This window comes from Equus asinus, chromosome 1 (assembly GCF_041296235.1).
Source record: "Equus asinus isolate D_3611 breed Donkey chromosome 1, EquAss-T2T_v2, whole genome shotgun sequence".
Lineage (NCBI taxonomy): Eukaryota > Metazoa > Chordata > Mammalia > Perissodactyla > Equidae > Equus > Equus asinus.
In genome coordinates this window covers 198,677,341-198,689,561 of record NC_091790.1, presented here as the reverse complement: position 1 = coordinate 198,689,561, position 12,221 = coordinate 198,677,341, and the positions used below count along the sequence as shown (strand labels likewise).

Below are 12,221 nucleotides of genomic sequence, written 5' to 3'. Positions count from 1 at the left end.
GTGTAAGGTTGAGATGCAGCACGAAAAAGTTTCAAATGTAGAGATGAAGAGCGTGAATTTAAAATATAAACAAATAGAATGTAAGTGCTCATTTTTTGTACTTATCAAAGGATATTTTTGTGACAATAGAAATCAAAATGAAATTCACTGACATTCCATACCAACTTTGACAATATCAACTAACATGCCAGATTGTTATACAGTAAATATATATAATTATCAAGTTTCTCTGCAACTACCTCTATCATTTGCAAGATTTTTTGACATCTTAAGCACTCTATTTAAAGTACCTGTTAGGCACATTCATTATTTTGTTGACATCTGTCTTTAATTTGCATACAGATTACAGGTATGTCTTTGGAACAATACGCTTTGGAAAAGGCAGTCACGCTTGGCTTTTAAGGAGTCTGACCAATCACATGGCTCAACTGAAGTACAGAAAATACTGCAAAATAGAGCCATGTAGAGAAAGGGATGGAGAAGCAGTAGACTTTTCACAGCATGGTTTCATTACTTCCCTTGAAATGATCAATTAATATTCATGTATAAAGTATGACAAAAAGTGTCTGTGTTCTATCCTTTAAAAACATATTTCTTGCCTTCCTTCTATTGTCAGCAATTGGGCAATTTTTCATTCTAACATCAGATAATTGAAGGGGACTTGCATTATTTGCCATCACTCTATTCCTTGGAAGTCCAGATAGCAAAGAAATTACTTATCTTCCCAGTATTTTGCCTGTGATTAGACCAAATCACCACAGAGAGGTGACGGTACCTTGAATGTGCTCCAAAGTTCTAAGGTTGGACCACAAACAAGCTTCCTCTGAATCAGCCTAGACAAAACAGGAGAAGGCATTCCACAAGGAAAGAACAGAATGTAAGGAGGCATGGAAGAAACGTGACTGGAAACAGCACTGAATTGGAGAAACTGCAAGGATTTCAGCAGGGTTAGGTTATGGGGTGCAAATGTTGAGTTGGGGGAGATTACATCAAAGGGACAGGCAAGAACCAGAGAAGTGGAGTACTAGGACAAGATTTGTGTTTTAGTAAACTATTTCTGGCCTAGATATGGATGACAAACTAGAGGAGAAAGATTAGAAGCCAGAAGGCTACTAAATTAACGCCTGGAGGGAACCGCCGAAAATCTTCACTAGAGCTGCGATGATGGGAATGGAGAGCAGGGAGCAGATAGGAGAAACAGTTAAGCATTAGAACTGACAAATATATTTTAGACAAATATTTTCCCACTGCCATTAAAGCGAAAGAAGAAGTTTTCCTCTCAAGAAGACTCTCAAGAAAAGCTTTATGGTTTAGACGTTACACAAAACTGATACTCAAAACAGTGCTTACAGATTACATGGGTATCATCTTTTAACCTTAGTAATGGCAATAATATTTACAGTGTTGCATACAGACTGCAAAATTTCCTGAGAACAAGTTTAAAACAGCTTTTAGTTATAACTGACAAAACATTTTAACAAGTATTTTTCATAGCTTTAAATAAAGATGACTATTAAACACATGCTAATAGTACCCAAAAGATAGAATTACATTGTAAAAATCACTGTATTATGAAGAGGAAGAACATAAATGATATCGTATGTATTATTATTTAATGTTATTACCATTGAAATAAGCTGTCTTCCTCTGTTTATGTCAAATATATATTTTTCCTGTTTACAAATATACTTTTTAAGTCATCAGAATATAGGACAAGTTGATTAAAGAACAAGTAAACAAAAATAAACATTAAGATAACAGGTTTTTCCCCCTATACCTCTATATAAGCAGTTAGTTGACTCTTAAAATATTGCCTAGATGCAAGCTGAAACTCACTAGTATCCAGAGAACTGGAAATCCATCACATTCTATTTCACACTCAGTCTGCGGTGCCATCGTTAAGAGCACAGGCTGTAGACACAGGTCACAGGTGGCCTGGGCAAGCTACGTAACTTCTCTGTCTGCCTCAGCTTTCTCATCTGCAAACTGAAGCACTCTTGTAAGGACTAAATGAGTTACTGCATGTAGGGAGTAGCGCCTGATCTAAAGTCAACACTCAACAAATATTGGCTCTTCATATCAATTGGCAAAAAAATTTTAAAGTATAATAATGTCTACCGCTGCGTGGAGTTCTGGAAAAGGACACTCATTGATTGGTGCTGAAGACATAAGACATTACAAATTTGTGGAACTCAATTAGAAAACATTTATTAAACAAAAAGCATATATCCTCTTTGATCGAGCATCCCAGTCTTTGGCACCAATTCCAGAAAATGAAACACATCACTACATAAATATCTGAATGAGGCTGTTTATTTTTGCATTCTTAATAGTGGAAGCAATGCAAATATCCAATTATGACACACTGATATTTTTAACACAGTACTACCTCTGTCAACTGACACAATAAAACTGTTATTCTTAATTCCATATCCCAGACAGCCAAAAAACACAATAGACAACATTAGCATCTGCTTTAAACTACTAGCCATAAGACATGATAAACATTCAGGTAAAGGTTATTTGAATAAAACTCACATATACTACAGACATGCATGAAGTCTGATGAAATTTCAGTCTTGGATATTTCTTCAACACCGTTAAAAACCTCTTCTACTATAAGGCAGCCATACATTCTTCTAAATATTCTTTTCATATGAGAACATTTAATATTCATCAAGTGATTTAAGCAAGAATGAGTGTAATTTATCACTAACAAAAGTTAGCTGAAAAACTTCTGGTAATGGTATTATATATAGCATGAGTAAAAGATAAAGTTTTATTTTATAGATCAAATCTGATGAGATCATATGTGGTTGCCTGGTACATTGTGTTGAGAAGGATTTGATTCTTGTGGCCATAATCAGACTCACTGAGAAAAAGTGCCATGAGAGAGAGTAGCATTTGCCTTGATTGTGGTACCAACCTCATGTGTTTTAGTGGCCGTGGGCATATGGGGAGGATAAAATCTGGATCACACATTCTTAGACTGGTTGACGTTAAAAACATTAACCTAATAGTATATTCATTTTATCAACTGAAAAAACTGTTTCTATATGGTTTTCCAGATACGTTTGTTTGAACTAAAAGTATTTCAAATACACTACATTAATCTATAAATTTTGAGTTACAATTTATTAGCAATTAAGTAACGCAGAATAGGCCATTGTTAACGTGTAATGAACAAATTTTAAACAAACGATACTCCTAAAATATGCTAAAATTTTGCCATGTAACAAAATTAGGCTGAAATTTTTTCATGTAGTTCTTCTAGTTTTTCATGTAGTTATATTTTGCCAAATATCTAAAAAAGATATATAAGGTATATGAAAGTAAATATTTACAGATAAGCTTACTTAATAAAATGATTTCCCTTGAGTAAGACGTGACTGCCTAGTAAAATGAGCTAACAGAGTGATACAACATAATGAACATATGTTTTCTGTTAGCTCTAAATAACCATTTGAGTTCATATGATTTACAAGTGACAATAAGTACCTTTCATTTTAAGAGAATGTTCTTAGAAGCAAATGTATTATTTTCTTTGGGAAATCATGATATTTCACCATATACTGAGCTTTTTTTATTAATTCAGAGTGTATCTATTTACTTTTTCCATGTATTCCTTTCAAATGATACTGTAATTGAGTGACATAGCTGTATAGTAGTTATTAGAAAATTAGGAATCAAGGAAAAATGTTTCTTTTAACATACTTTTTTCAACACGATGTGTAATGCATAGAAATGAGCAATTTATCTAACTCAATTCCAACGTAGCTGCACCACACAACACAGATTCAGTGAACCTGACGCTGCGAAGCTCACACCCCAACTGCCATTTTCCATGACACACATTCGCAGGCCACCGAGACCACCACCCCAGCGCAGAGTACGACATAAACGTATTAGAAAAGGGAAAAAGAACCTTACATAGGTTTGGGTATAATTTTTCCTCGTAAAAGTATGTATTCTCAGGAATTAATTTTACCTCCTTCCTAAACGTGAAAACATTAAAGAATACGTCACCACGCACGTTTATGGGGATATTTCAAACCAACTTAAATCATAAGGAAAATGGAGAATATAGCCCTCAGGAGTTCTTCTGTATTTCTTCAGCACTTTTACAGTATTCCAAAAATATATCTTCAGCAAGCAAACTCAGAGCCAACTAACATCTTTTTTTCGAGATTTCCTACTATCAGGGGAGGTTTTAAAATCTGGAGTGCTATAAAAAAATCAGTTACTTCAAGCTGTTATTATGAATAGCCTACCCCCAAAATGAACTAAAGAGTTTAACAAGCTCTTTTTCAAAATTTACAATTGAGGAAATTATCGACTTGTTTTCAAAGTGCAAACGACACCATTTTTTTAGAATAATTAATCCAAAACATTTAACTCTTCACGATCGTGCAGAAGGAACACAGACATGAAGTAACTACCCACTCAAGGCATGTCAAATTCACCTGATACTTAAAGGGATGACTCAATTGAACATGGAGTCACTGAAGTCCGTAACCAGGATGCGTTTAAGACAATATTGTAATTGACCATAGATAAAGAAATGGTATTCTAAATGTGTCTCCAAAATAAATATTACTAATAGGACTATGAAGAAATATGCATGAGTGAACAGGAGAGCTTGGAGTTCATAGAGTAAGTCCAATTCTCCAACTCAATATCAAAGGGAAAAAAAACAAGTCTTATTTCGTTGCCAGTTTTTAAAACATGCAAAATTTTTTTCATGTTCATTTAGTTCAATACTTTGTTGTTGTTAGGGCCATGAGGTCCATTCCAACTCCAAGTGACCCTGTGGTCAGTGGAACCCTGCCCAGTCTTTTTGTGCCATCCTCACCTTCTGGCACTATATCAGACAATGCTCCACTGCTATTCACAAGGTTTTAATGGCCAGTTCTTTCAGAAGTGGGTGGCCAGGTCCTTCTTCCTCATCTGTCTTAGTCTAGAAGCTCTACTGAAACCTGTCCACCGTGAGAGATCCTGCTGGTCATTGAAATACCGGTGGCATAGCTTTCAGCATCACAGCAACATGCAGCAGCTACAGTAAGACAACTGACAGATGGGTGGCGTGCTTCCCTGATCAGGAAACGAATCTGGGCCACACAGTGAATGTTAACCACTAGACCACCAAGTTCAGTACTAGATGAGCTTATTAAGGGCAATTTTCATATCTTTGGGTTTGACAGGGTCCAATAAATAGCGCTCTGTTCTCTGCCTGAGTTCTAGATTAGAAGTCAGAGATGGAGAGCAAATATCACCCTTTACATAATAATTGCTGATACAGAAGAACAAGGCTTAAATGTGTGGCAAGAGTGGGAAGCATTAACCTGAACTCTGAAATTAAACAGACTTTCTAGTTATATAGGAATTACCGAGCACCAGAAGGCTCCTCATACCATCACAGAAATTATTGCAGAAAAGCATAGCCTACTCTTATATGTCTTTCAGTAGAATCTATACCTTCTGCAGGCAGCCTGGAAGGAAGAAGGACAGGCTCAGCTATGCTAGGTCCTTATCCCAAAGTCACCCAATAGGTAAGTCACTCTACCTAACAGGGGAAGGAATGAGTGAACTGCAGAGACAGAGGCTGAGAACCTTACAAGTGGAGTTTCCTCCACATAAAAGGAAACATTAAGAGGGAGAAGGAAGTAGCACCTCCACGTCTCATCTTTCAGTTGGTCAGAATTAAAACATTCTGGTCAGACTTAAAACACATCAAATTCTATGGATCCTGGGAGATGGGAAGAGCCAATGTTTTAACCGGTCACTTTGTTGAGAAGTATTCTCTTTTAAGTTTCTCATTTGCAAAGTTAAAGGCTATATAAAGATCATTTTATCATTATTCTTACATATAAAAATGGCAAATATAAACACATAATTTCTTCCAATGGCCAAATATTAGATTATTATAGAAATATACCTTATTTTTCTAAAAGTTACTCATGTTAAAATATGTATTTCTGTAGAAATACTGATAGCATTCCATTTCAGATAGCGACATAGATATAAATATAGCATTCACTTTATTTCCATAACATTGTAGCTTTGTGGTTTAAGTTATTATGTACTCTATTGTATAACTTTGCCAATAGCAATAAACGATAAAATAAAGCACTTCTCAAATTGATTAGATACGGCAAAATTTTGAAATTACGTGTTTTATTTCTTCATCCCATTAAAATCAATCACTATACAGACAACATGAAGAAGTTGGTTCCCTATACTATGTTTAGTGTTTTTAAGATAATCATGCACTAGATTTGGAATTAAGAATTTCTGAGCCTAGAGTCTCTCCTTATTCTGTACACCACTGACAACAAATAAAGACTACTTTAAAAAAGAGAAGCAAGACCCGGGGAGGTACATCAAATTCCTTTTGTGTTTCAATCATAAAAGGATACATCAGATAAGAAGACTTCTTAGTTTCCTTTTAAAGACTTATTAAGATTTTCTCTGGAAGGATTTATAATTAACACAAGTGAATTTAAAATCTGAGAGAAGTTACAGAACTGGAAATGTCCTACCAATCAGAAAAGAAAAACAATATTAGAAATGTGATTTTTAAAATACGATGCACACCAAACAACTTTGATGTTACTTATCCAAAAATGGTATGTTGTATGTTTACAACTGTATAAAAGTTAATAAAAATCTACACTGAATTTGTGGATTCCTATTTTTACCCAAATTTGCCATGTATCGAAGAGCAAGGAGAAAACTTGAAGAGTCAAAGATTCTTGTTTCCTGAATGTTAGTGCCAACAATCAAATCAGGATTTCTCTCTAACAAGTAAATAAGAGTTATCTTGTCATTACTTTGGATTAAGTAAATAATGTACTACCTCTTATCAACCAATGAATTTTGCTGGCCTGAAGCACTTTTTTATTTAAATTCATTTTATTAACATAAATTCATTTCTGTGTTCAAGCTCAGTGTAAACTAATAATAGTTGCTTTTATATTTATTTACATATTTTACATTTAATTCAACCACTATTTGAAAGATACCATTTTTAGGGTGGTATATGAATAGAAGACAGAGAAAATAGACCAATACACTATTGTTTTGATATTGTTGCAATAGTTACTTGAAATAATTGCACATGAAAAGACCTATCTATAAACTTGTAAGCAAGTTAAACTCCTTGAAAGACGTTGGAAAATATACAAATATACATATATTTTACATACAATACATATATAACATACACCCTATATTAAATATTATCTATCTACACATTATATAACATGTACTTAATGGCTTTTACCAAATATATATATGTGTGTATGTGTGTGTGTGTGTGCATATATTTATATACATTTGTGTTTATATATGCTTCTAAATGTAAAAACATACTTTTGCAAAGTATGTGATCAATTGAAAATACATTTCTCAAATGTGACAGTGAAATTATAGTTTAATGGCTACACAAAATAATGTAAAGTGACCTTTAGCAGAAAGCACTATTTAAAGCCAAAATTTAGCATACTTTAAGAATAAGTTAAATTCATTAAATAATAGCTCAAACTCCTCATCGTTAAGAACTGCATTGTCAGGGTTTTTCAAATATGTTCAAATAAATGCCACTCCCTAAGAGAAACGATTCTACATAAACTTTATCTATGTGTCCTGTACGTACACATTTACAAGAAGGGAGGTTATATGATTCCATCAGCTCAGCAGCAGCTCATTTCCACTATCCGCCAAGAAATTAGATTCTATTTCTACTTAATCCTAGAGATGAGTTTCTTTAAAGTTTGTTTTAGTCCAAAGTAAAAAACATAGTGTAACATCATTTTTATATACATTTCAATAACAGAGAAGAAGAAATAAGCCAGAAGTAAATATATATTTGAAATGGTGATATCAAATGAAAAAATATTAACTGTATCTTCTAAAAATGTCCATCATATTAAACAGTTATCTGGGGATAGAAAGTTCTAGCATAGTCATCATAATTTTTAAAATGTGTACCAAATAAAAATGTTACTTTTAGATTTTCATGCTACTTTTTGTCTTGTGATGACCTCTCCTGGTTGAGCTGTTCATTATCTTAGATTCCTGTAGTTACCATTTTTTTCTCCTTTGAATGTTTTTAGTATTAAGAATATAAAGTATTAAGAATATAACTATCATTCTTCTTCACGGCTACATGTAATATAAATAAAATTTTTCATTATGTGTAAAGCTATAATTTAATTTTCAAGTACCGAATATGTGAAGCTCATTCGTGTCAGTAAAGTCTACATCATCCTTACTATTTACTTCATTTCCAGGATGTGGGGCAACTTTGGGTTTTGGTCACACAATTCAAATTCAAATGAAATAAAAAGTCATCTTAATTAAGCCATTATACATTTTTAAACAATAAAGAATAAGGGCCAAATCAATAAATCTTCATAATCAAACATAACTATTAACAATCTTAAAACTAAAGGTCTCTGCTCTTCCTTATTCAACAAATTCTAAGTTGGAAGACCTAAGAATACATTTCTGAAATAATGACTTTTCCATTCTTAAAATATATTACCCCAATGGCTGCACATATGCCATTCTTGACACATGGCAAGTATTTCAGATTGATCTGTAATAAGTAAAGTATACAGAAAGATGAAATATAGAACCCAGGAAAAACTCTGGATATTAAGGTTTTCAATCAATGAATACAGTAAATTTAATTTCTAATGAGTTTATTCTCTGAGAAAAGTGGCAGTTAGTTCCATACAGTCATAAAGCTTGAAACGGAAACTGAAATTTCCTCAGAATACTTTTCTCAGGATATAGTTACATATTTATGTAAATATTAATACCTCACATTATATCTTCAAAATGTCTAAATCTATAAAACTGACAAAAATATTAAAATATATTCCTTTTTAGGTTTAATCTATTTTGTGAAAAAACCATAAAGTTTTTGTCAAGTTCATTACAAACTTAGATTGCCATTTAGTGGCTTTCCTATCTTTAAAGGCAAGAAAAGAGAAGCAAATATGGTACTTGGCAAAATATGCCAAAACAGTAATATTGGTTCATCAAATGATATTATTATGCAGTATATTCCTTATCACAACTTACAAAGTCCTATTTCAATGTTTATTCTTATTACTGTTTACATCCTGAAATAAGACCATTAATATTAACATATCAACAAAGATGCATGAATGCATCCCTGGCTCTTATAAACAGAGATAGGACTACTTTACATATGATGAGTTCTGGAAAACACTAAACTTTTTTTCCTAAATGGAAAAAACTTATTTTTAAACTCTAAAATCTCCATGATTATTCTTTCAGAACTTATTCCCAGAAACAAGTATGTGCTTATGAAGATTATCCTAAGACTGCAAGAGACAATTTTTCTAGCGTTTAACTCTTTCAGAACCAAAGGGGCGGTCATATATTTCTTCTCTGGAAGCACAGTTTGCACTTCTAAAGCAATGCAGGAGAAAGGCTGGAATCTTCCATCTCTTTCAATTCTTTCTAACGTAACGAAAACATGAGCAATCTTTTTTTTTTAAGTTGGCTAAAACACCCAGAGATAAACGTATTGAACAGTATCATTTTCCTGCAAAATCTATAAAGAAATCTGTTCATTACTGCATTAATGATGTTTTGCACTGACTGTCCCAACTCCTAGACTGCATTACCTCAAATTGCCAAAGAATTAAGGCAATTTCAGTTACAATACTGGATTCACTGTCTTCCATTTTAATAAGCAAGTACTAAAAGGTCATTAACTTGTTGGGGTGGGGGTGGGGGGCTAAAGAGAAGTCCACAGGGGCCCAAACTGCTCAAAATACGCTCCTCTTTCATCCCCAAACCCGTATTCATTCAAGTTAAAACGATAAATAAAAATAAGAAACTTATTTTTGCTCTAGTCTTCACTTTTCATTCACTGACCTACCTAAGCAAAATGCAATGAACTCCCCCTACACAAACACACGAAGTGCAAGAATAACTCCTAAGAAGCTATTATCTGCGCTAATCACTCTAACCAAGCATTGCCAACCAATCTCCACGACCAGAAACAACTTTCCAGAACCATCACCAGCGTCAAAACCCTCTCCCCCCAAACCAAGAGCGCTGGGTTTGGAGTTTTTCTGCTGCAGTGGCTGCAAGTGCGTGACATCGGAGACACACACACAAATCAGGGGGCGAGAAGTGCGAATGCACCTCGGAGTTGATGCCCTGGTGTGGAACATCAATGCGGCAGGCAAACGGCTCCAGCGCGGAGCGAGCCCGCGGGAGGGCTACTTACGGGACGAGGAGGGCGCCGTCCAGGCTCTGCAGAGGCAGCTGCCGACAATCCAGAGCGCGAGCGCTGCCCCGCAGCCGGCGCGCCGGGCCCCCATCCTTCGCCTGCTGCTCGCGGTACTCCAAGAGCTCGCTGCGGAGAGATGCCGTCCGTCTCTCCGTGGGGTTCTCGAAGGGAGATGGGCTGTCCTCAAGAAAAAGCCAAGCCCCTCCCGCCTCCTCCTCTTCTCCCCTCACCCCCTCGGGGCTCCAGTTCTGCCGGGCTTGGAGCAGCAGGGGAGTCGCAGCCTTCCTTTCCCTGCCTGCGGGTCTTGCCTCTTGCTCCGGGAGCCCGTGAAATGCCAGGGGGAAGAAATTCAAACCAAGAAGGAAAGGGCGGGGGGAGCAGAGGAGAGGACACCTACCCCGCCCTCTCCCTCTCAGGAAAAAAAAAAAAAAAAATCACCAAAGGACGTGGAGGAAAATCAGAAGAGAGGAGGACGCTGAAGGAAAAGGGAGCGCGCCGGGGACGGTGGAGCTGCCGTTGCCACTGCGGGCAAGCGCTCCCCTCGCCACTGGGCAGCGTGACTCAGAGGGGTTTCCAGTCGCTGGCAGCTCACATGGAGGGACCGTGTTTGCGCGGAGCACGCAGCCCCGCCGCGGGCACACGCACGGCCTCAGCGCGGCGCGGCGCGGGCCAGCATCTCCCCGCGCGGAGCTCGAGCACCAGCGGCCGCCGCAGCCGAGCCTGGAGACGCCGCCGCCGCCGCCAGCAGCGCCTGCGAAGCCGGGCTGCGCGCGAGGCGGGGAAACCCTCCCTCCTCCTGCCCGCTCCAGTCCCCTCCTCGGCTCCTCCCTCTCCTCCTCCTTACCGCACCCCTCGGGCTGTCAGAACCCTTCTGCCCTGCCCTCGCCTCGTTGGGAAGCGAAGGGAGATGGACCCGACGGGCCCGGGTCCATCAGCTGGGGCGGGGCCCGCGGAAGGAGACGCGCGCCTCTCCCCAGGCGGGAGGCAGTGCTGAAGTTAGGAATTTGCAGTGTAATCTTGGAACCCCACTCCCACCCCGGCCGCCCCCCACCCAGCTGCAGGAAACCGAACCCCTCCGCTCGGATGCCTTCTCTTTCCTTCTCTCCTCCCCTTCAGATAGAGATGGTACAGGCTCCCGGAGCTCCGGCCCCCCGGGAACCACAATCAGGCGTCCGAGAAGCAGGTCTTCCGAGTGGTCCTAACACCAAGGGACGGAGCCCAACATCCCGACTGGAGCGGCGGGGACTGCAGAAGCCGCTAATGCAGATGTTTTCAATGTGTAATTAATTCATACTCGTACATATGCACACGTACACCAAACACACGTTGTTGCTGCCAGGAAAACTACATTCATGCAAACTGGCACACAAACAGACATAAACACAAAACTGAAATAAATAAGCAGGCATACGGACAACTACTTTAGGATATCTGGCGTATTACAAGGACTAAGAATTACGAATATCTAGACAGACCAGATTTTCTTTTCATATTTAATTTCAATAATAAATCTCAAACTCTTCTCCCCAGCTCACACCTCTCCACACTCGATCCTCCATCGGTTTCCTTCCATCCAGTTTACGTAAAGTACTTGGCTGCTTCTCTCTCTGCAGCACCAATCCTTTCACTGACTTTACTGACATAGTTAGGAATTATTGGTCATCTAACTATCTAGCGATGTTTAGGGAGGGCGAAGTAGGAGTAACCATGTCTTTCAGTGTTATGCAATGAATAAGCATTTGCCTTTCAAGATAAATAAAATTTTTATGGAGACTTGCCTACTTCTGGAATAGACTCTGAGTGTGGTGTTATGGTTGGGTCTCGGAAAGGTCCTCTGTAAACAGCATGTGTGTTCACTGCATAATTAGCACTGTGGTAATGGGCCTGATTCAGCATTCTCCGTTAGAGCTTTGTTTCGTATTGATTTAAAGGATGTTTTGTCCTA

General features: G+C 37.7%; 1 protein-coding gene across 1 annotated transcript in view; it reads right to left on the bottom strand.

Annotated features, from left to right (window-relative positions):
* The window catches only part of CNTNAP2 (contactin associated protein 2), a 1,870,188-nt gene extending 1,859,177 nt beyond the window's left edge, over positions 1-11,011 (bottom strand). Inside the window, exon 1 of the mRNA XM_014858430.3 lies at positions 10,274-11,011. Within this exon, the coding sequence (XP_014713916.1) occupies positions 10,274-10,367 (94 nt within the window). The 5' untranslated portion in view covers positions 10,368-11,011. The remainder of the gene's footprint in view (positions 1-10,273) is intronic.
* Between the last annotated feature and the right edge of the window lie 1,210 nt (positions 11,012-12,221).